Source organism: Oncorhynchus nerka, linkage group LG15, assembly GCF_034236695.1.
Source record: "Oncorhynchus nerka isolate Pitt River linkage group LG15, Oner_Uvic_2.0, whole genome shotgun sequence".
NCBI lineage: Eukaryota > Metazoa > Chordata > Actinopteri > Salmoniformes > Salmonidae > Oncorhynchus > Oncorhynchus nerka.
In genome coordinates, this window is record NC_088410.1 from 13,475,306 (window position 1) to 13,500,305 (window position 25,000).

Here is a 25,000-nt window from a genome sequence, read left to right on the forward strand (position 1 = left end):
AAAGGTTCACCACTTCAATGCGACGTCTAATGCTATTTAGTAGTGGCTCTATAGCGATGGCATACAACATTCTGGACAATCAACACCCTTGTCTAGTTCCTCTACACACTTTAAAAGGAGCACTGGACAACGAACACCCCTGTCTAGTTCCTCTACACACTTTAAAAGGAGCACTGAAGCCACCGTTAACTTTCAATACTCTTTCAATGTCACCATATATCACCTTGATCAATAAAACCAGAACTGAAGCTTAAGCCTCAAAGGAGTGCCATAGGTATTTATGTTCAACTCGGTCAAATGCCTTTTCCTGATCAATTGAAATTAGACCAGCGTCCAGCCCAATCGCCCTAGAGACATCCCAAAAATCCAGATTCAGGGAAATGTTATGTTAGGATAGCGCCTAGCCACAGAAAACCATACAGACATTTTCCAGCCAAGGAGACGGCTCACAAAAGTCAGAAATAGCGATTAAATTAATCACTAACCTTAGACGATGTTCATCTGGTGGACTCCATGTTGCACAATAAATGTATGTTTTGTTCAATAAAGTCGCTCTTTATGTCCAAAAACCTCAGTGTAAATTGACGCGTTATTTGAGACAATGCATTACTGAACATAACATCCGATTAAATTGCAGAGAGCCACATCAAATGACAGAAATACTCATCATAAACATTGATAAAAGATACAAGTGTTATACATAGGATTGAAGATAAACTTCTAGTTAATCCAGCCGCTGTGTCAGATTTCAAAAAGGCTTTACGGCGAAAGCAAACCATGCGATTATCTGAGGACAGCACCCCATCAAACAAACACAGACAATCATAATTCAACCCGTCAGGTGCAACACTTAACTCAGGAATAAAGATATAATTCATGCCTTATCTTTGACGAGCTTCTTCTGTTGGCACTCCAATATGTCCCATAAACATCACAAATGGTCCTTTTATCCAAAATGTCAATTTATTTGGCGTGTTTGATCCAGAAAAAAAACAGTTACCACTCGCGCAACTTGACTACAAAATATCTCCTAAATTACCTGTAATCTTTGTCCAAACATTTCAAACAACTTTCCTAATACAACTTTAGGTATTTTTTAACGTAAATAATCGGTCAAATTTAAGACGGGATAAACAACGTTCAATAACAGAGGAAAACAAAGTGTAGCGAGCATTTCTGGTCACGCACCTCTATTAAACAGTGCATTTCACTCGACCCTCGTTCTGAACAGCCGTACTTCTTCATTCCTCAAAGGAAAAACATCAACCAATTTCTAAAGACTGTCGACATCCAGTGGAAGCAATAGGAACTGCAAACAACTGCCTTAGAATTCTAGATTCCCAATGAAACCTCATTGAAAAGAGAGTGAACTCAAAAAAACAAATCCTGGAAGTTTTGTCCTCTGGGTTTCGCCTGCTACATACGTTCTATTTTACTCACAAACATCATTAAAACCGTTTTAGAAACTTCAGAGTGTTTTCTATCCAAATCTACCAATGACATGCATATCCTAGCTTCTGGGCCTGAGTAGCAGTCAGTGTACTTTGGGCACGCTTCTCATCCAGATGTTGAAATACTGCCCCCAAGCCATAAGAAGGTATTACAAAGCCATCAACTACAGAGAGATGAACCTGGAGAAGAGTCCCCTAAGCAAGATAGTCCTTGGGCTCTGTTCACAAACACACCCCACAGAGCCCCACGACAGCAACACAATTAGACCCAACCAAATCATGAGAAAACGAAAAAAGATAATTTCTTGACACATTGGAAAGAATTAACAAAAAGACTGAGCAAACTAGGATGCTATTTGGCCCTCAAAAGAGAGTACACAGTGGCAGAATACCTGATCACTGTGACTGACCCAAACTTAAGGAAAGCTTTGAATATGTACAGACTCAGTGAGCATAGCCTTGCTATTGAGAAAGGCCGCCGTAGGCAGACCTGGCTCTCAAGAGAAGACAGGCTATGTTCACACTGCCCACAAAATGAGGTGGAAACTGAGCTGCACTTCCTAACCTCCTGCCCAATGTATGACCATATTAGAGACACATATTTCCCTCAGATTACACAGATCCACAAAGAATTTGAAAACAAACCCGATTTTGATAAACTCGCACAGTGTGCCATCACAGTGTGCCATCACAGTGTGCCATCACAGTGTGCCATCACAGTGTGCCATCACAGTGTGTCATCACAGTGTGTCATCACAGTGTGCCATCACAATGTGCCATCACAGTGTCATCACAGTGTGCCATCACAGTGTGTCATCACAGTGTGCCATCACAGTGTGCCATCACAGTGTGCCATCACAGCAGCAAGATTTGCGACCTATATTTATGTTTATTGATTTTCCCTTTTATACTTTAACTATTTGCACATAGTTAAAACACTGTATATAGACATGATATGACATTTATAATGTCTTTATTCTTTGGGAACTTCTGTGATTGTAATGCTTACTGTTCATTTTTATTGTTCATTTCACTTTCGTATATTATCTACTTCACTTGCTTTGGCAATGTGAACATATGTTTCCATTGCCAATAAAGCAACTTGAATTTAATTGAATTGACAGAGAATGGAATGGAGAGATAGACAGAGAGAGGAATGGAGAGAGAGACAGAGAGACAGAGAGACAGAGAGAAGAATGGACAGAGAGACAGAGAGACAGACAGACGGGTGAATGAAGAAATAAAGTTGAATGTTAGGACAGCCCCAAATCCTTGGTGTGTGAATGAATGAATTAATGCAATTCAGATTTTATTTGTGAAGTAAAACTTCTAAAACTGTCTTGCTCCCCCCTCCTCCCCTCCCATCCCTCCTCCCTCCCTTCCTCCCCTTAACCTCCTCTTTTCTCCTCCCTCCCTATATCCCCCTCCTCCCTCCTCCTCCCCCCCACCCCCTCCCCCCTTCCATCTCCCCTCTCCCCCCTCCCCTCCCCCCCCCTTCCCCCTTCCCTCCCCCCTTCCCCCTCCCCTCTCTCTCTCCAGGGTGTTCACAGTGACAGCAGTGGCCCAGCTGTGTGTGTTGGGTACTATGTGGATATTTGGAGTGTTCCAGTTCCAAGAGGAGGGGACAGTGGTCATGACATATCTCTTCACTATCCTCAACTCTCTACAGGGAGCACTGCTGTTCATCATGCACTGCCTACTGAACAAAACGGTATGTGTGTGTTGTGTTGTGTTGTGTGTGTAGTGTGTGTGTGTGTGTGTGTGTGTGTAACACTGTGCTCTGCTGCCCTCATCAGGTTAGAGAGGAGTATTGCAAGCTGCTGTCCTGTATCTGCACACCACAGAAGAAGAGACTCAGATTTCAGCACTAACAACCCTTCCTCCAGCCAATCCCAGGTACACACACACACACACACATACAGTATATATATATATATATATATATATATATATATATATAGAGAGAGAGAGAGAGAGAGAGAGAGAGAGAGAGAGAGAGACAGAGAGAGAGAGAGAGAGAGAGAGAGAGAGAGAGAGAGAGAGAGAGAGAGAGAGAGAGAGAGAGAGAGAGAGAGAGAGAGACAGAGAGAGAGAGAGAGAGAGAGCTTTCATTATGTACATTAACCTCAGGTATCTGCTGCTATTTCATGGTTTGTGTGAGTTCAGACAGACATCTGGATTGGAACTTGGCCAAAGGTCATGGGGTTAGAGGTCAGGGATCAGGGGTTAGTGGTCAGTGTTCCAGGACACAGGGGTTGCCGTGGTTACTGAGCCCTGACGGACAGTTACAGGTGTATCTGCCATGATGACATCACCAATCCCCCATAATCACTCACTCGTCTTTACTCTCCCCTCCCTTTTCAGGCCTGGTCAGTACCCAGGACACAGGAGTTGAAATGTGCCCATAATGCACGACTCCCCCTCCCTTTTCAGGCCTGGTTAGAAAAGTAAAAATGTGCCCTATCTATAACCTTAACGGGTTCTTCGGCTGTCCCGGTAGGAGAACTCTTTCAATAACCCTTTTTGGTTCCATGTAGAAACCTTTTTGGATTCCATCTAGTTGCCTTTCCACAGAGGGTTCTTCCTTCAACCAAAAAAAGTTCTACCTGAAACCAAAAGGTGCTTCTATGCGGACAGCAGAAAACCCCTTTAGGAACCCCATTGTCTAAGCGTGTACTAGCCCAGCTGGTCAACAGAAAAACCCTTTAGGAACCCCCTTGTCTAAGCGTGTACTAGCCCAGCTGGTCAACAGAAAACCCCTTTAGGAACCCCCTTGTCTAAGCGTGTACTTAGCCCAGCTGGTCAGCAGAAAACCCCTTTAGGAACCCCCTTATCTAAGCGTGTACTAGCCCAGCTGGTCAGCAGAAAACCCCTTTAGGAACCCCCTTGTCTAAACGTGTACTTAGCCCAGCTGGTCAGCAGAAAAACCCCTTTAGGAACCCCCTTGTCTAAACGTGTACTAGCCCAGCTGGTCAGCAGAAAAACCTCTTTAGGAACCCCCTTGTCTAAACGTGTACTTAGCCCAGCTGGTCAGCAGAAAACCCCTTTAGGAACCCCCTTGTCTAAACGTGTACTAGCCCAGCTGGTCAGCAGAAAAACCTCTTTAGGAACCCCCTTGTCTAAGCGTGTACTAGCCCAGCTGGTCAGCAGAAAACCCCTTTAGGAACTCCCTTGTCTAAGCGTGTACTTAGCCCAGCTGGTTAGCAGAAAACCCCTTTAGGAACCCCCTTGTCAAAGCGTGTACTAGCCCAGCTGGTCAGCAGAAAACCCCTTTAGGAAACCCCTTGTCTAAGCGTGTACTTAGCCCAGCTGGTCAGCAGAAAAACCCTTTAGGAACCCCCTTGTCTAAGCGTGTACTAGCCCAGCTGGTCAGCAGAAAAACCCTTTAGGAACCCCCTTGTCTAAGCGTGTACTAGCCCAGCTGGTCAGCAGAAAACCCCTTTAGGAACCCCCTTGTCTAAGCGTGTACTAGCCCAGCTGGTCAGCAGAAAATGTGTCTTAAATGTGTCTTAGCCCCAGTGATCTGTGCTCGGACTCCTTCAATTCCTCCTCTGATTAGACACTTCATATCAAACGTGATGTTAACCACTGTCTTATCAAGCGTTACGTTATCCAATCAGAAGTTAAATGATCTTCATGCCATCCAATAGGAATCCATATAATCTTTGCCATCCAATAGGACTCCATATTCTCTTTATGTCATCCAATAGGATAAGGGGGAGTAGGAAGTGGCAATGATGCAATGATGTCACAGTAGTTTCATTTTCACCGACGTAACATTTACATTTCAGTCATTAAGCAGATGTTCATATGCAGAGCATCTTACAGACAGAAAAGAAAGAAGGACAATATGGTGTTTATGTCATCCAATCAGAATATATATGATCTTAATGTCATCCAATAGTAATCCATTTGATCTTATGTCATCCAATCAGAAGTTATATCCTCTTTATGTCCTTTTACAGCCACACAAGATCAGTACTATTTTAGTACTTTTATAAACGCTTACAAACATATATTTTTTTATAGTTCATAAATTGTTTGTTAAAATGCTTATTCGTTATAGTTATTATGAAGTGGTACCATAGCAACCTCTATCAGGGCCTTCATGGACCCCAACAATCTGAAGGGACACAGAGGATGAGAGGATGGATGGATGGTGGGTGGTCCAGAAGGGGATGAGAGGATGGCGCGTGGTCCAGAAGGGGATGAGAGGATGGCTGGTGGTCCGGAAGGGGATGAGAGGATGGATGGTGGTCCAGAAGGGGATGAGAGGATGGCGGGTGGTCCAGAAGGGGATGAGAGGATGGCTGGTGGTCCGGAAGGGGATGAGAGGATGGATGGATGGTGGGTGGTCCAGAAGGGGATGAGAGGATGGATGGTGGTCCAGAAGGGGATGAGAGGATGGCGGGTGGTCCAGAAGGGGATGAGAGGATGGCTGGTGGTCCGGAAGGGGATGAGAGGATGGATGGATGGATGGTGGTCCAGAAGGGGATGAGAGGATGGCTGGTGGTCCGGAAGGGGATGAGAGGATGGCTGGTGGGTGGTCCAGAAGGGGATGAGAGGATGGCTGGTGGTCCGGAAGGGGATGAGAGGATGGCTGGTGGTCCAGAAGGGGATGAGAGGATGGCTGGTGGTCCGGAAGGGGATGAGAGGATGGCTGGTGGGTGGTGGGTGGTCCAGAAGGGGACTAGTTGAATCATTTAGAATTTTTCAAAGACCTCAAAAAGCTTTTTCCTGCAATCTAGAGCCAAAACCATTATGTTTAATTCTATGTCAAATATATATATATATTTATTTCTGCATGTCTAAGTTTATCTCTTGAGATGTCTGTACCCTCCTGACTGGTGGTTACTTTTTTAAAGAAATCTCTTTTTAAAATCTGGCTAAAATATTTAATGGAATATGAGCCTGATTCAATACATTTAGTTATTGCTTTCTTTTCCAAAGTCTGCCAACTTTGCCAGCAGGCATGTCAGCTAAGATAGTTACCAACCTGGATAAGCCCCTGTGTCCCCTATGGGCATGATGCCTCTGACCTCTATGCATATAATGAGATAATATAAGAGTCTTTGAGTAGAACATGGCTTCATCAATCACACTGCTTTTGTCCAAAAACAGTGTTTATCGACAGGTTTTTCCCAGAAATCCCAGTTGAAAGATTCCCGGAATCAGGAAGAAATAAGCAGGAATTCTCCAATCGGGATTTTGGGGAAAACCTGGTCATTTGTTTGAAAGGTTAAAGACAATGTGATACCCTGTGGGCATTTTCCTGGACACATGAAGGTTAGTTTACTTCTGACCAACTGAACCCGGGTCCAGCGACTATGAACCCAACACCTTAGTTGTTACGCCAAGAGATCCCAACCTCCTGACGAGGTTGTTGTTAGGTGTTGGGTGAAGGTCGCTAGGTGTTGGGTGAAGGTCACTAGGTGTGGGGTGAAGGTCACTAGGTGTGGGGTGAAGGTCGCTAGGTGTGGGGGTGAAGGTCGCTAGGTGTTGGGTGAAGGTCGCTAGGTGTTGGGTGAAGGTCGCTAGGTGTTGGGTGAAGGTCGCTAGGTGTTGGGTGAAGGTCGCTAGGTGTTGGGTGAAGGTCGCTAGGTGTTGGGTGTAGGTCGCTAGGTGTTGGGTGAAAGTCGCTAGGTGTGGGGTGAAGGTCGCTAGGTGTGGGGTGTAGGTCGCTAGGTGTTGGGTGAAGGTGTTGGGTGAAGGTCGCTAGGTGTTGGGTGAAGGTCGCTAGGTGTTGGGTGAAGGTCGCTACAAAAGATAATATTATAATATCATGAATAAAGTGGTAGAGGTCCTTAGGTACAGATCTAGGATCAGAATACAGTAATGTACTGTACAGTTCTGCCATGGTAGAGGTCCTTAGGCACAGATCTAAGGTTCATCAAATTATTATTTTTTTTAAATTTTAAATTAGTGATTTATATTTATTTATAGCCATTGATTCTTGAAGATTATGACTTATAACTGCCTAATAAGTTAAGTTGAACTGTTCAAGTTCAACATCACAACCCGAAATATAAACTTGTGTTAATCCATTGTTTGTAAACAATGTCACATGGTTAAAAAACATCATTTTGAGCTCACGGATGTTCTTGCATCCACAGCTCAGTCTATTGTTTGAAAGTGGTCACATCCCTCAGCTGATAACCAAAACAAGTGGTGGGTGGGTGGGGGGGGGCCTTTAAGGTTCCACCCTACTACTTGGTCTAAGCGAAATCATCCAGATACTCAGCTGTCTTCAAGAAATTGTCAAAACAATGTCTGCAATCAATATTTATTTTTAATTCTATTATTTTGCACTTTCACTTCAACAATCGGTTTGGTTTAGTTTATTTTTTTTAATGAATGTGTATTATATGAAAAATTATTCAAAGCGACTGTGAATTTCTTTAGAATGTATAATTTTTATGTTATTCTATGAGCAGAGTTCTGAATGTAAGCACTTATTGTTGTACTTGACTGCGGGAGTCTGTATGGCTGGGGGGGGGGGTCTGTGTGGGGTCTGTGTGGGTGGGGATCTGTGTGGGTGTGTCAGTGGGTGGGTGCGCTTTTGGTATATCTGTAATGTTATCTACAATTAAATTCTTGTTACAAAGAACCTACTGTAGATGTCTTCTTACCACACACACACACACACACACACACACGCACACACTTGTTTAACTATCCTTGTGGGGACCAAACAACTGCCCCCCATTCAAAATTATAACCCTAACATAACCCCTAACCCAAATTCTGACCCTGATTGTAACCCTAACCCCTAAGCCCAAAAAAGCCTTTTTCCTTGTGGGGTCTGTTGAAATGACCCGTTGTCAGAATGTTCCTGGTGGGGTCTGTTGAAATGTCCCCACTTGTCAGAATGTTCCTGGTTTTACTATCCTGTAAGTACTGAGGGGAATCCTAGAAAGCTTAATTTGAGGAGTCAGCGAGGTATCTTTGGTCAACTCTGAGTTCAACTCAGGATAACCGGTCATACGAAAGGGGCTCACCTTTAAGCCAGGTACATTTCTATGGCAACGAATCCTTCAGAAATGACCTGTTTCGAGGCACGGTAACTCATGGCTAAACTACACTTACCCTGAATGAAATGACTGAGCCTTGTGTTGATGACCAATGAAATCAATCAACTCTTGCATTATCGTCCCATTCAAGACAGCTGATATTTTGTATTATTATTATTCAAATGTTTTTAAAAAAGGTAAAATATTAAAATACCTATCACATTATCTCGTAATAACACAATGCATTTGCAACTTTACGAACTGTAAAACATTTGCATGACTTAATACAATTATTTTATCGATAGGAGTGGGAAAAAGTTGCTCTCTCTCTCTCTCTCTCTCCCTCCCCTACCTCTCGTCCCCTCCTCTCTCTCTCCCTCCCCTACTACTCCTCCACCATCTCTATTCACTCTCTCTCTCCCTACCTCTCCTCCACCTCTCTCTCTTCTCTCTCCCTCCCCTACCTCTCCACCACTCTCTCTCCCTCTCTCTCTCTTCTCTCTCCCTTCCCCTACCTCTCCACCACCCTCTCTCTCTCTTCTCTCTCTCCCTTCCCCTACCTCTCCACCACCCTCTCTCTCTCTTCTCTCTCTCCCTTCCCCTACCTCTCCACCACCCTATCTCTCTCCTCTCTCTCTCTCCCTACCTCTCCTCCACCCTCTCTCTCTCTCTTCTCTATCCCTCCCCCTACCTCTCCTCCCCCGCTCTCTCTCTCTCGCTCTCTCTCTCTCCCCCTACCTCTCGTCCACCCTCTCTCTCTCTCTCACTCTCCCCCTACCTCTCCTCCACTCTCTCTCTCTTTCTCTTCTCTCTCTTTCTCTTCTCTATCTCTCCTTCCCTCTACCTCTCCTCCACCCTCTCTCTCTCTCTCTTCTCTCTCTCCCCCAACCTCTCCCCCACCCTCTCTCTCTCTTCTACCCCTACCTCTCCTTCACCCTCTCTCTTCTCTCTCCCTCCCTCCCCCTACCTCTCCTCTACACTATTTCTCTCTCTTCTCTCTCTCTCTCCCCCTACCTATCCTCTACTCTCTCTCTCTCCCTCCAGCTACCTCTCCTCCACCTTCTCTCTCTCTTCTCTCTCTCTCTCCATCCCCCTACCTCTTCTCCTCTCTCTCTCTCTTCCCCTCTCTCTCTCCCTCCCCCACCTCTCCTCCACCCTTTCTCTGTCCATTGCTCTATCTCTTCCCCTCTTTCTCTTCCCTCCCTCACCCTCTCTCTCTCTGTCTGACTGTCTCTCTCCTCTCTCCCTCCCCCACCTCTCCTCCACCCTCTCTCTCCCTCCCCCACCTCTCCTCCACCCTCTCTCTCTCCCTCCCCACCTCTCCTCCACCCTCTCTCTCTCCCTCCCCCACCTCCTCCTCCTCTCTCTCCCTCTCCTCCACCCTCTCTCTCCCTCCCCCCCACCTCTCCTCCACCCCTCTTTCTCTGTCCGATTGCTCTCTCTCTTCCCCTCTTTCTCTTCCCTCCCTCACCCTCTCTCTCTCTGTCTGACTGTCTCTCTCCTCTCTCCCTCCCCCACCTCTCCTCCACCCTCTCTCTCCCTCCCCCACCTCTCCTCCACCCTCTCTCTCTCCCTCCCCCCACCTCTCCTCCACCCCTCTCTCTCTCCCTCCCCCACCTCTCCTCCACCCTCTCTCTCTCCCTCCCCCTCTCCTCCACCTCTCTCTCTCCCTCCCCCACCTCTCCTCCACCCTTTCTCTTTCTCTGTCCGATTGCTCTCTCTCTTCCCCTCTTTCTCTTCCCTCCCTCACCCTCTCTCTCTCTGACTGTCTCTCTCCTCTCTCCCTCCCCCACCTCTCCTCCACCCTCTCTCTCTCCCTCCCCCACCTCTCCTCCACCCTCTCTCTCCCTCCCCCACCTCTCCTCCACCCTCTCTCTCTCCCTCCCCCACCTCTCCTCCACCTCTCTCTCTCCCTCCCCCACCTCTCCTCCACCCTCTCTCTCTCCCTCCCCCACCTCTCCTCCACCCTCTCTCTCTCCCTCCCCCTCTCCTCCACCCTCTCTCTCTCCCTCCCCCACCTCTCCTCCACCCTTTCTCTTTCTCTGTCCGATTGCTCTCTCTCTTCCCCTCTTTCCCCTCCCTCACCCTCTCTCTCTCTGACTGTCTCTCCTCTCTCCCTCCCCCACCTCTCCTCCACCCTCTCTCTCTCCCTCCCCCACCTCTCCTCCACCCTCTCTCTCCCTCCCCCACCTCTCCTCCACCCCTCCCTCTCTCCCTCCCCCACCTCTCCTCCACCCTCTCTCTCTCCCTCCCCCCACTCTCTCCTCCACCCTCTCTCTCTCCCTCCCCACCTCTCCTCCACCCCTCTCTCTCTCCCTCCCCCACCTCTCCCTCCACCCTCTCTCTCTCCCTCCCCCTCTCCTCCACCCTCTCTCTCTCCCTCCCCCACCTCTCCTCCACCCTTTCTCTTTCTCTGTCCGATTGCTCTCTCTCTTCCCCCTTTCTCTTCCCTCCCTCACCTCTCTCTGACTGTCTCTCTCCCCTCCCTCCCCACCTCTCCTCCACCCTCTCTCTCTCCCTCCCCCACCTCTCCTCCACCCTCTCTCTCTCCCTCCCCCACCTCTCTCTCCCTCCCCCACCTCTCCTCCACCCCTCTCTCTCCCTCCCCACCTCTCCTCCACCCTCTCTCTCTCCCTCCCCACCTCTCCTCCACCCTCTCTCTCTCCCTCCCCCCACCTCTCCTCCACCCTCTCTCTCTCCCTCCCCCACCTCTCCTCCACCCTTTCTCTTTCTCTGTCCGATTGCTCTATCTCTTCCCCTCTCTCTCTTCCCTCCCTCACCCTCTCTCTCTGTCTGACTGTCTCTCTCCTTCTCTCAACAAGTGTTGAAGTTGCTGTAGCACCACCTGGTGGGGTGATGTTAAAATGGCAACCATTTGTGTTCCAATAAAAATGATTAAACTATTTTATTTTGTATTATTAATTAATTAATTATCAAAAAAGTAGTAGGTAGTTGAAAAGTTGCTAATTAGCTCAAATGCTAAAATTTTCCATGATGAGAATCGAACTCGCAACCTTGGGGTTTATACCCACCCTCCCTGTTAAGTATTCGTCTTATGTTACCGTACCAAATGTAACATATCATACTCATTTCAGTGTCCCGGATTTACATTTACTATGTTACGTCTAGTCTATGAGACCAGGCTACATTGGCAGCTAAGTATATGGAACTAAGAGATAGCCGAGGCCAATGTAGCTGTAGGCTTAAAACCAACTAAGTAAAAATACATAAACCAGATAATATTCAGATGAATATATGCAGGTTCTTTCAATCTCATTCATCTCTCTTATTTAAAAAATTTGATTTCACCTTTATTTAACCAGGTAAGCTAGTTGAGACCAAGTTCTCATTTACAACTGTGACCTGGCCAAGATAAAGCAAAGCAGTACAGCAGAAACAACAACACAGAGTTACACATGGGATAAACAACAACACAGAGTTACACATGGGATAAACAACAACACAGAGTTACACATGGGATAAACAACAACACAGAGTTACACATGGGATAAACAACAACACAGAGTTACACATGGGATAAACAACAACACAGAGTTACACATGGGATAAACAACAACACAGAGTTACACATGGGATAAACAACAACACAGAGTTACACATGGAATAAACAACAACACAGAGTTACACATGGGATAAACAACAACACAGAGTTACACATGGGATAAACAAGCGTACAGTCAATAACACAGAGTTACACATGGGATAAACAAGCGTACAGTCAATAACACAGAGTTACACATGGGATAAACAAGCGTACAGTCAATAACACAGAGTTACACATGGGACAGTCAACACAGAGTTACACATGGGATAAACAACAACACAGAGTTACACATGGGATAAACAACAACACAGAGTTACACATGGGATAAACAAGCGTACAGTCAATAACACAGAGTTACACATGGGATAAACAAGCGTACAGTCAATAACACAATAGCAAAAAAAGAAAGTCTATTTACAGTGTGCAAATGGCATGAGGAGGTAAGGCAATAAATAGGCCATAGTAGCCAAGTAATTACAATTTCAAATCAAATCAAATCAAATTGTATTTGTCACATACACATGGTTAGCAGATGTTAATGCGAGTGTAGCGAAATGCTTGTGCTTCTAGTTCCGACAATGCAGTAATAACCAACAAGTAATCTAACTAACAATTCCAAAACTACTGTCTTATACACAGTGTAAGGGGATAAAGAATATGTACATAAAGACATATGAATGAGTGATGGTACAGAGCAGCATAGGCAAGATACAGTAGATGGTATCGAGTACAGTATATACATATGAGATGAGTATGTAAACAAAGTGGCATAGTTAAAGTGGCTAGTGATACATGTATTACGTAAGGATGCAGTAGATGATATAGAGTACAGTATATACGTATGCATATGAGATGAATAATGTAGGGTATGTAACATTATATTAGGTAGCATTGTTTAAAGTGGCTAGTGATATATTTTACATCATTTCCCATCAATTCCCATTATTAAAGTGGCTGGAGTTGAGTCAGTGTCAGTGTGTTGGCAGCAGCCACTCAATGTTAGTGGTGGCTGTTTAACAGTCTGATGGCCTTGAGATAGAAGCTGTTTTTCAGTCTCTCGGTCCCAGCTTTGATGCACCTGTTTGATGCAGCCTTCTGGATGATAGCGGGGTGAACAGGCAGTGGCTCGGGTGGTTGTTGTCCTTGATGATCTTTATGGCCTTCCTGTACCATCGGGTGGTGTAGGTGTCCTGGAGGGCAGGTAGTTTGCCCCCGGTGATGCGTTGTGCAGACCTCACTACCCTCTGGAGAGCCTTACGGTTGTGGGCGGAGCAGTTGCCGTACCAGGCGGTGATACAGCCCGCCAGGATGCTCTCGATTGTGCATCTGTAGAAGTTTGTGAGTGCTTTTGGTGACAAGCCGAATTTCTTCAGCCTCCTGAGGTTGAAGAGGCACTGCTGCGCCTTCTTCACGATGCTGTCTGTGTGAGTGGACCAATTCAGTTTGTCTGTGATGTGTATGCCGAGGAACTTAAAACTTACTACCCTCTCCACTACTGTTCCATCGATGTGGATAGGGGGGTGTTCCCTCTGCTGTTTCCTGAAGTCCACAATCATCTCCTTAGTTTTGTTGACGTTGAGTGTGAGGTTATTTTCCTGACACCACACCCCGAGGGCCCTCACCTCCTCCCTGTAGGCCGTCTCGTCGTTGTTGGTAATCAAGCCTACCACTGTTGTGTCGTCCGCAAACTTGATGATTGAGTTGGAGGCGTGCGTGGCCACGCAGTCGTGGGTGAACAGGGAGTACAGGAGAGGGCTCAGAACGCACCCTTGTGGGGCCCCAGTGTTGAGGATCAGCGGGGTGGAGATGTTGTTGCCTACCCTCACCCCCTGGGGGCGGCCCGTCAGGAAGTCCAGTACCCAGTTGCACAGGGCGGGGTCGAGACCCAGGGTCTCGAGCTTGATGACGAGCGTGGAGGGTACTATGGTGTTGAATGCCGAGCTGTAGTCGATGAACAGCATTCTCACATAGGTATTCCTCTTGTCCAGATGGGTTAGGGCAGTGTGCAATGTGGTTGAGATTGCATCGTCTGTGGACCTATTTGGGCGGTAAGCAAATTGGAGTGGGTCTAGGGTGTCAGGTAGGGTGGAGGTGATATGGTCCTTGACTAGTCTCTCAGAGCACTTCATGATGATGGAAGTGAGTGCTAGTGGTAGTCGTTTAGCTCAGTTACCTTAGCTTTCTTGGGAACAGGAACAATGGTGGCCCTCTTGAAGCATGTTTATCAGATTAACACTGGAGTGATAGACGAGCAGATGATGGTGTGTAAGTAGAGATACTGGTGTGCAAAAGAGCAGAAAAGTAAATAAAAACAATATGGGGATGAGGTAGGTAGATTGGGTGGGCTATTTACAGATGGACTATGTACAGCTACAGCGATTGGTTAGCTGCTCAGATAGCTGATGTTTAAAGTTAGTCAGGGAAGTGTAAGTCTCCAGCTTCAGTGATTTTTGCAATTTGTTCCAATCACTGGCAGCAGAGAACTGGAAGGAGAGGCGGCCAAGGAAGGTGTTGGCTTTGCGGATGACCAGTGAGATATACCTGCTGGAGCGCGTGCTACGGGTGGGCGTTGTTATGGTGACCAGTGAGATATACCTGCTGGAGCGCGTGCTACGGTTGGGTGTTGTTATGGTGACCAGTGAGATATACCTGCTGGAGCGCGTGCTACGGGTGGGTGTTGTTATGGTGACCAGTGAGATATACCTGCTGGAGCGCGTGCTACGGGTGGGTGTTGTTATGGTGACCAGTGAGATATACCTGCTGGAGCGCGTGCTACGGGTGGGTGTTGTTATGGTGACCAGTGAGATATACCTGCTGGAGCGCGTGCTACGGGTGGGTGTTGTTATGGTGACCAGTGAGCTGAGATAAGGCGGAGCTTTACCTAGCATAGACTTATAGATGACCTGGAGCCAGTGGGTCTGTAGACGAATATGTAGCGAGGGCCAGCCGACTAGAGCATACAGGTCGCAGTGGTGGGTGGTATAAGGCGCTTTGGAAACGAAACGGATGGCACTGTGATAGACTGCACCCAGTTTGCTGAGTAGAGTATTGGAAGCTATTTTGTAGATGACATCGCCGAAGTCGAGCATCGATGGGATAGTCAGTTTTACTAGGGTAAGTTTGGCGGCGTGAGTGAAGGAGGCTGTGTTGCGAAATAGAAAGCCGATTCAAGATTTGATTTTGGATTGGAGATGTTTGATATGAGTCTGGAAGGAGAGTTTACAGACTAGGCAGACACCCAGGTATTTGTACTTGTCCACGTATTCTAGGTCAGAACCTTCCAGAGTAGTGATGCTATTCGGGCGGGCGGGTGCGGGCAGCGAACGGTTGAAGAGCATTCATTTGGCTTTACTAGCATTTAAGGGTAGTTGGAGGCCACAGAAGGAGTGTTGTATGGCATTGAAGCTCGTTTGGACGTTACTCCGCCTGTCTGCCTGCCTCCCTTTCTGTATTGATTTGAGTTAGTGAAGTGCAACATTGTATCAAATCAATCACCCGGCAACGGCCCAATATGAATGTCCAGCAGAAGTTGTTGCTAACAACCTTGCAACATTGTATCAACTAGCCTATTCTGGGCCCTCAGAGTTTCCTGCCCCTATAGGCCCTCAGAGGTTCCTGCCCCTATAGGCCCTCAGAGGTTCCTGCCCCTATAGGCCCTCAGAGTTTCCTGCCTCTATAGGCCCTCAGAGTTTCCTGCCTCTATAGGCCCTCAGAGTGAAATTCTACACATTTTACCATGGGGCAGAGAGAAGATCTTATAACTCATTTCCTGAAATTCTACACATTTACCATGGGGCAGAGAGAAGGTCTCTCACAGTTGAAGTGTACCTATGATAGAAATTACAGACCTCTACATGCTTTGTAAGTAGGAAAACCTGCAAAATCGTTAGTGTATCAAATACTTGTTCTCCCCACTGTAATTGTTCCATTTGAGAGCAGCTTCTGTCTGTCGAGTCTACTTTGGATACTGTTGACCAATGTCCTTCTCTTCCCCCTCCATCCAGCCCTCCCTCTCTCCTCTCTCAATCCTCACTCCCCTCCTCCCTCCATCTAGCCCTCCCTCTCTCCTCTCTCAATCCTCACTCCCCTCCTCCCTCCATCTAGCCCTCCCTCTCCTCTCTCAATCCTCACTCCCCTCCCCCCTCCATCCAGCCCTCCCTCTCTCCTCTCTCAATCCTCGCTCCCCTCCTCACTCACTCCCTCCCTCCCTCTCTCCAACCTGTTTTCGTTTTTTCATTCTGGGGTATTGTGTGTAGATTATGCCATTAGACTTTAGACCAGAGCCCTAATCCCTACATACAGTAGTGCACTACTTGAGACCAGAGCCCTATTCCCTACATACAGTAGTGCACTACTTTAGACCAGAGCCCTAATCCCTACATACAGTAGTGCACTACTTGAGACCAGAGCCCTATTCCCTACGTACAGTAGTGCACGATTTTAGACCAGAGCCCTATTCAATACATACAGTAGTGCACTACTTTAGACCAGAGCCTATTCCCTACATACAGTAGTGCACTACTTTAGACCAGAGCCCTATTCCCTACATACAGTAGTGCACTACTTTAGGCCAGAGCCCTAATCCCTACATGCAGTAGTGCACTACTTTAGACCAGAGCCCTATTCCCTCCATACAGAAGTACACTACTTCTGATCTTAGCCCATAGGGAATATGGTATCATTTGGGATAGAGCATATATTCTGTGTTAGCTGTGCTTGTGAGACACAACACTGCACTTTACTGTAGCGTCTAGTAGTCTGTTTTCTATTGTCTTCAGGTTTGGGGGGAGAATCATGAATTTGATGTGAGTAAATGTTTGTATAAAAAAAGTGACTATTTATTAGGATGTATTAATTTTGGTGTGAATATGTTAAGCATAGTGTTTGTACGTGTGGCAGGTAGCCTAGTGGTCAGAGCATTAGGCCAGTAACCGAAAGGTTGCTTGATCAAGTCCCCAAACTGACAAAGTAAAAATCTGTTGTTGTGCCCTTGAACAAGGCAGTTAACTCACTGTTCCCCATTAGGCCGTCATTGTAAATAATAATTTGTTCCTACCTGACTTGCCCAGTTAAAACATGTTTTTTTTATCACTCAAACAGTATCATTCTTTATTTGTTCTTTATTCAAAACACATTACACTGGGAGAACAGATGCTTCATTACCTCCACTATGATACACTGTTTATTACAACATTACCTCCACTATAATACACTGTGTATTACAACATTACCTCCACTATAATACACGGTGTATTACAACATTACCTCCACTATAATACACTGTGTATTACAACATTACCTCCACTATAATACACTGTGTATTACAACATTACCTCCACTATAATACACTGTGTATTACAACATTACCTCCACTATAATACACTGTGTATTACAACATTACCTCCACTATAATACACTGTGTATTACAACATTACCTCCACTATAATACACGGTGTATTACAACATTACCTCCACTATAATACACTGTGTATTACAACATTACACAGAAATGCTTGTAAGAGATCTCAAATATAGTGTTTTAGGTGATCTAGTCAATGACAGCATCTATGAGATCTAGTCTGTGGAGGTAGGGGATCAAGTCTGTGGAGGTAGCAGATCTAATATATGGAGGTAGGAGATCTAGTCTGTGGAGGTAGGGGATCTAGTCTATGGAGGTAGGAGATCTAGTCTGTGGAGGTAGGGGATCTAGTCTGTGGAGGTAGGGGATCTAGTCTGTGGAGGTAGGAGATCTAGTCTGTGGAGGTAGGGGATCTAGTCTGTGGAGGTAGGAGATCTAGTCTGTGGAGGTAGGAGATCTAGTAAATGGAGGTAGGGGATCTAGTCTGTGGAGGTGGGAGATCTAGTCTGTGGAGGTGGGAGATCTAGTCTGTGGAGGTAGGGGATCTAGTCTGTGGAGGTAGGGGATCTAGTCTGTGGAGGTAGGGGATCTAGTCTATGGAGGTAGGGGATCTAGTCTATGGAGGTAGGGGATCTAGTCTGTGGAGGTAGGGGATCTAGTCTGTGGAGGTAGGGGATCTAGTCTGTGGAGGTAGGGGATCTAGTCTATGGAGGTAGGGGATCTAGTCTATGGAGGTAGGGGATCTAGTCAACGGAGGTAGGAGATCTAGTCAACGGAGGTAGGGGATCTAGTCAACGGAGGTAGGAGATCTAGTCAACAGAGGTAGGAGATCTAGTCAACGGAGGTAGGAGATCTAGTCAACGGAGGTAGGAGATCTAGTCAACGGAGGTAGGGGATCTAGTCAACAGAGGTAGGGGATCTAGTCTGTGGAGGTAGGGGATCTAGTCTGTGGAGGTAGGAGATCTAGTCTATGGAGGTAGGGGATCTAGTCTATGGAGGTAGGGGATCTAGTCTATGGAGGTAGGGGATCTAGTCTGTGGAGGTAGGGGATCTAGTCTGTGGAGGTAGGAGATCTAGTCTGTGGAGGTAGGGGATCTAGTCTGTGGAGGTAGGAGATCTAGTCTGTGGAGGTAGGATATCTAGTCTGTGGAGGTAGGATATCTAGTCTGTGGAGGTAGGGGATCTAGTCTGTGGAGGTAGGGGATCTAGTCTATGGAGGTAGGAGATCTAGTAAATGGAGGTAGGGGATCTAGTCTGTGGAGGTGGGAGATCTAGTCTGTGGAGGTGGGAGATCTAGTCTGTGGAGGTAGGGGATCTAGTCTGTGGAGGTAGGAGATCTAGTCTATGGAGGTAGGGGATCTAGTCTGTGGAGGTAGGGGATCTAGTCTATGGAGGTAGGGGATCTAGTCTATGGAGGTAGGGGATCTAGTCTGTGGAGGTAGGGGATCTAGTCAACACTGCTAGCTAGCCAGCTAGCCCCCGAATAGCACCACTGTAGAAACTATCACACTCAACGGAACGACTTGATTAGTGTAGTGCCAACAACGCAGCCACTGCCAGCTAGCCTACAAAGTCAACAACGCAGCCACTGCCAGCTAGCCTACTTCAGCAGTACTGTATCATTTTAATCATTTTAGTCAATAAGATTCTTGCTACGTAAGCTTAACTTTCTGAACATTCGAGACGTGTAGTCCACTTGTCATTCCAATCTCCTTTGCATTAGCGTAGCCTCTTCTGTAGCCTGTCAACTATGTGTCTGTCTATCCCTGTTCTCTCCTCTCTGCACAGACCATACAAACGCTCCACACCGAGTGGCCGCGGCCACCCTAATCTGGTGGTCCCAGTGCGCACGACCCACGTGGAGTTCCAGGTCTCCGGTAGCCTCTGGAACTGCCGATCTGCGGCCAACAAGGCAGAGTTCATCTCAGCCTATGCCTCCCTCCAGTCCCTCGACTTCTTGGCACTGACAGAAACATGGATCACCACAGATAACACTGCTACTCCTACTGCTCTCTCTTCGTCCGCCCACGTGTTCTCGCACACCCCGAGAGCTTCTGGTCAGCGGGGTGGTGGCACCGGGATCCTCATCTCTCCTAAGTGGTCATTCTCTCTTTCTCCCCTTACCCATCTGTCTATCGCCTCCTTTGAATTCCATGCTGTCACAGTTACCAGCCCTTTCAAGCTTAACATCCTTATCATTTATCGCCCTCCAGGTTCCCTCGGAGAGTTCATCAATGAGCTTGATGCCTTGATAAGCTCCTTTCCTGAGGACGGCTCACCTCTCACAGTTCTGGGCGACTTTAACCTCCCCACGTCTACCTTTGACTCATTCCTCTCTGCCTCCTTCTTTCCACTCCTCTCCTCTTTTGACCTCACCCTCTCACCTTCCCCCTACTCACAAGGCAGGCAATACGCTCGACCTCATCTTTACTAGATGCTGTTCTTCCACTAACCTCACTGCAACTCCCCTCCAAGTCTCCGACCACTACCTTGTATCCTTTTCCCTCTCGCTCTCATCCAACACTTCCCACACTGCCCCTACTCGGATGGTATCGCGCCGTCCCAACCTTCGCTCTCTCTCCCCCGCTACTCTCTCCTCTTCCATCCTATCATCTCTTCCCTCTGCTCAAACCTTCTCCAACCTATCTCCTGATTCTGCCTCCTCAACCCTCCTCTCCTCCCTTTCTGCATCCTTTGACTCTCTATGGCCCCTATCCTCCAGGCCGGCTCGGTCCTCCCCTCCCGCTCCGTGGCTCGACGACTCATTGCGAGCTCACAGAACAGGGCTCCGGGCAGCCGAGCGGAAATGGAGGAAAACTCGCCTCCCTGCGGACCTGGCATCCTTTCACTCCCTCCTCTCTACATTTTCCTCTTCTGTGTCTGCTGCTAAAGCCACTTTCTACCACTCTAAATTCCAAGCATCTGCCTCTAACCATGGAAGCTCTTTGCCACCTTCTCCTCCCTCCTGAATCCTCCTCCCCCTCCCCCCCCTCCTCCCTCTCTGCAGATGACTTCGTCAACCATTTTGAAAAGAAGGTCGACGACATCCGATCCTCGTTTGCTAAGTCAAACGACACCGCTGGTTCTGCTCACACTGCCCTACCCTGTGCTCTGACCTCTTTCTCCCCTCTCTCTCCAGATGAAATCTCGCGTCTTGTGACGGCCGGCCGCCCAACAACCTGCCCGCTTGACCCTATCCCCTCCTCTCTTCTCCAGACCATTTCCGGAGACCTTCTCCCTTACCTCACCTCGCTCATCAACTCATCCCTGACCGCTGGCTACGTCCCTTCCGTCTTCAAGAGAGCGAGAGTTGCACCCCTTCTGAAAAAACCTACACTCGATCCCTCCGATGTCAACAACTACAGACCAGTATCCCTTCTTTCTTTTCTCTCCAAAACTCTTGAACGTGCCGTCCTTGGCCAGCTCTCCCGCTATCTCTCTCAGAATGACCTTCTTGATCCAAATCAGTCAGGTTTCAAGACTAGTCATTCAACTGAGACTGCTCTTCTCTGTATCACGGAGGCGCTCCGCACTGCTAAAGCTAACTCTCTCTCCTCTGCTCTCATCCTTCTAGACCTATCGGCTGCCTTCGATACTGTGAACCATCAGATCCTCCTCTCCACCCTCTCCGAGTTGGGCATCTCGGCGCGGCCCACACTTGGATTGCGTCCTACCTGACAGGTCGCTCCTACCAGGTGGCGTGGCGAGAATCTGTCTCCTCACCACGCGCTCTCACCACTGGCGTCCCCCAGGGCTCTGTTCTAGGCCCTCTCCTATTCTCGCTATACACCAAGTCACTTGGCTCTGTCATAACCTCACATGGTCTCTCCTATCATTGCTATGCAGACGACACACAATTAATCTTCTCCTTTCCCCTTCTGATGATCAGGTGGCGAATCGCATCTCTGCATGTCTGGCAGACATATCAGTGTGGATGACGGATCACCACCTCAAGCTGAACCTCGGCAAGACGGAGCTGCTCTTCCTCCCGGGAAGGACTGCCCGTTCCATGATCTCGCCATCACGGTTGACAACTCCATTGTGTCCTCCTCCCAGAGCGCTAAGAACCTTGGCGTGATCCTGGACAACACCCTGTCGTTCTCAACTAACATCAAGGCGGTGGCCCGTTCCTGTAGGTTCATGCTCTACAACATCCGCAGAGTACGACCCTGCCTCACACAGGAAGCGGCGCAGGTCCTAATCCAGGCACTTGTCATCTCCCGTCTGGATTACTGCAACTCGCTGTTGGCTGGGCTCCCTGCCTGTGCCATTAAACCCCTACAACTCATCCAGAACGCCGCAGCCCGTCTGGTGTTCAACCTTCCCAAGTTCTCTCACGTCACCCCGCTCCTCCGCTCTCTCCACTGGCTTCCAGTTGAAGCTCGCATCCGCTACAATACCATGGTGCTTGCCTACGGAGCTGTGAGGGGAACGGCACCTCAGTACCTCCAGGCTCTGATCAGGCCCTACACCCAAACAAGGGCACTGCGTTCATCCACCTCTGGCCTGCTCGCCTCCCTACCACTGAGGAAGTACAGTTCCCGCGCAGCCCAGTCAAAACTGTTCGCTGCTCTGGCCCCCCAATGGTGGAACAAACTCCCTCACGATGCCAGGACAGCAGAGTCAATCACCACCTTCCGGAGACACCTGAAACCCCACCTCTTTCAGGAATACCTAGGATAGGATAAAGTAATCCTTCTCACCCCCCTTTACTAGATTTAGATGCACTATTGTAAAGTGGCTGTTCCACTGGATGTCTTAAGGTGAACGCACCAATTTGTAAGTCGCTCTGGATAAGAGCGTCTGCTAAATGACTTAAATGTTAAAATGTCTGTGGAGGTAGGAGATCTAGTCTGTGGAGGTAGGGGATCTAGTCTGTGGAGGTAGGGGATCTAGTCTATGGAGGTAGGGGATCTAGTCAACGGAGGTAGGAGATCTAGTCAACGGAGGTAGGGGATCTAGTCAACGGAGGTAGGAGATCTAGTCAACGGAGGTAGGAGATCTAGTCAACGGAGGTAGGGGATCTAGTCAACGGAGATAGGGGATCTAGTCAACGGAGGTAGGAGATCTAGTCAACGGAGGTAGGGGATCTAGTCAACAGAGGTAGGGGATCTAGTCTGTGGAGGTAGGGGATCTAGTCTGTGGAGGTAGGAGATCTAGTCTACGGAGGTAGGGGATCTAGTCTATGGAGGTAGGGGATCTAGTCTATGGAGGTAGGGGATCTAGTCTATGGAGGTAGCGGATCTAGTCTATGGAGGTAGGGGGTCTAGTCTGTGGAGGTAGGAGATCTAGTCTGTGGAGGTAGGGGATCTAGTCTGTGTTGGGTGATCTCTTGTGTGTTGGATGATCTGGGCTCAGCTGCAGGGCAACTTGATCTCTGTGTTGTTGCTTGTGGATCTCTCAGTGGTTCTCTCAGTGGATCACTCAGTGGATCCTGTCCTCCTGACCTGGACTAGCGGCCTATCCTTCGTGATGTGGTAGCTTCCATTGGATCTCGTGTTTTTGATCTGCTTCTGAACAGCGAATCCAGTCTGTGGGATCTTTCCCTTTCCGGTGGATTTAGTCTTTGGGATCCGGCCCATCCTTTGAGCGGATCCGGTGTTTGACGTTTTGTCAGGGGATCTTGTCTCTTGGTTCTGGTCAGTGGTTGAGATCTTGGGAGATCCGGTCATTGGGATCTGGGCTTCGACAGGGGATCCGGTTTCTGTCAGCTTGCTGTCGTCAGTGGATCTAGTCTCGGTATCCTCTCCCTCATTGGATGATCCGTCGTGTGGGATCTGGTCTCCATCGTCATCCCCAGGGATAGGATCTAGCTCTACCTCCACACACACTCTCTGGGGTAACACCACTAGCCAGCACTTAGAACAGCTGCTCTCGAAGTACGGATACAGCGTCTCTGTGAAGCGGTGCGTGAAGGTGAACAGGAGTTTGTCCCTCATGGCATCCCAGAATTCCACCTGACCCTCCTCCCAGTCCAGAAACACCTAAAGATAACATAAAACTTCATTTTATGAGGATGGTTTATCTATAAGAAATGATAAATGAAGAAAAAAGGAAATCTGTTGTTGGCACTCTGTCTTACAGGGTAAAACTACAGAAACAGAAGACTAAGTTAGACACACAGGGTCAACAGTTAATTAACTGAATCTATTTGATTCTATTCTAATACTTGTGGGTGTGCCTCCCCTCTCTCAAGTACACCCTCTTATCTAACTATTGCCCCACCTTGATCCTGTGAAAGGGGCGGGACCAGTCCAGAGGGAGGGTGGTACAGGGTGTGGTCATGGCACGGTACGTCCCATTCCGTAGGCTGAGGGTCCATAGCCCCTCCTCCGGACACGCCTCAAACTCCTCCCTCCTACGCACCGATTGGCTAGCCACACCAACTGTCCAGTTGCTGCTCTCTCCAACCTTGAAGCAGGATATATTTGTTATCATTATACTCTTGTATACTTATTATATTTTGAATTGTACCGACAAAGTACCATTCCTGAAAGACAAATATATATAATATTCCTCCAATACCATCAATAAAGTTCTGTGTGTGTGTGTGTATGGGCCCTGGTCAAAAACACCAAGAACCTCCATCAGTGTGTGTGTATGGGCCCTGGTCAAAAGCACCAAAAACCTCCATCAGTGTGTGTGTATGGGCCCTGGTCAAAAACACCAAGAACCTCCATCAGTGTGTGTGTATGGGTCCTGGTCAAAAACACCAAGAACCTCCATCAGTGTGTGTGTATGGGCCCTGGTCAAAAGCACCAAGAACCTCCATCAGTGTGTGTGTATGGGCCCTGGTCAAAAACACCAAGAACCTCCATCAGTGTGTGTGTATGGGCCCTGGTCAAAAACACCAAGAACCTCCATCAGTGTGTGTTTATGGGCCCTGGTCAAAAGCACCAAGAACCTCCATCAGTGTGTGTGTATGGGCCCTGGTCAAAGCACCAAGAACCTCCATCAGTGTGTGTTTATGGGCCCTGGTCAAAAGCACCAAGAACCTCCATCAGTGTGTGTGTATGGGCCCTGGTCAAAAACACCAAGAACCTCCATCAGTGTGTGTTTATGGGCCCTGGTCAAAAGCACCAAGAACCTCCATCAGTGTGTGTGTATGGGCCCTGGTCAAAAGCACCAAGAACCTCCATCAGTGTGTGTTTATGGGCCCTGGTCAAAAGCACCAAAACCTCCATCAGTGTGTGTTTATGGGCCGTGGTCAAAAGCACCAAATAGTGAACAGTGTGCCATGTGAAACCCATCCTCAGTCAGTGAGTGCCTCACCTCCACGGTCCAGCAGTGGGTGCCGGCACTGAATCCTTCCCAGCCCAGAGCGCAGTCGATCGGGTCAAATCTCTCTGGGTTAGCAGGCTGGATCTGGATCCTCTCCTTTCCCAGCTGGACAGAGGTTAGCCCAGGGAGAGGACCAGAGATGGGCAGGACGTGGTCGGGTCCAGGGTTACTGGAGCTGAAAGGGAGGGGTTGGGGGAAGAGTGGGACAGGGGAGGGAAAGTGAGAGGGGGAGATAGGGGACACACCACTCCGTCCCTCCCCACAGACTCACTGTAAAGGGTTGTGCTGAAAGGGAGGGGTTGGGGGAAGAGGGGGCAGGGGGAGGGAAAGTGAG

At 48.0% G+C, this 25,000-nt stretch overlaps 2 protein-coding genes and 1 long non-coding RNA gene across 4 annotated transcripts in view; 2 read left to right on the forward strand and 1 right to left on the reverse strand.

The window, feature by feature from the left end:
• LOC135560022 (adhesion G protein-coupled receptor E1-like) overlaps positions 1 to 3,342 on the forward strand; it is a 32,213-nt gene extending 28,871 nt beyond the window's left edge. For both annotated transcript variants that reach the window (XM_065001013.1, XM_065001012.1), the window contains 2 exons: positions 2,991 to 3,162; positions 3,248 to 3,342. In XM_065001013.1, the coding sequence (XP_064857085.1) occupies positions 2,991 to 3,162; positions 3,248 to 3,322 (247 nt within the window). In that variant the 3' untranslated portion in view covers positions 3,323 to 3,342. The remainder of the gene's footprint in view (positions 1 to 2,990; positions 3,163 to 3,247) is intronic.
• Positions 3,343 to 6,881: 3,539 nt separating this feature from the next.
• Positions 6,882 to 8,058, forward strand: LOC135560019 (uncharacterized). Its single transcript, XR_010458642.1, has 2 exons — positions 6,882 to 7,115; positions 7,150 to 8,058. It is a non-coding gene; the product is annotated as an uncharacterized LOC135560019 (long non-coding RNA).
• Positions 8,059 to 22,093: 14,035 nt separating this feature from the next.
• The window catches only part of LOC135560035 (nuclear factor 7, brain-like), a 7,982-nt gene continuing 5,075 nt past the window's right edge, over positions 22,094 to 25,000 (reverse strand). Inside the window, exons 4-6 of the mRNA XM_065001036.1 lie at positions 24,658 to 24,841; positions 23,611 to 23,796; positions 22,094 to 23,369 (exon numbers count right to left, since the gene is read on the reverse strand). Coding sequence (XP_064857108.1) covers positions 22,806 to 23,369; positions 23,611 to 23,796; positions 24,658 to 24,841 — 934 coding nt within the window. The 3' untranslated portion in view covers positions 22,094 to 22,805. The remainder of the gene's footprint in view (positions 23,370 to 23,610; positions 23,797 to 24,657; positions 24,842 to 25,000) is intronic.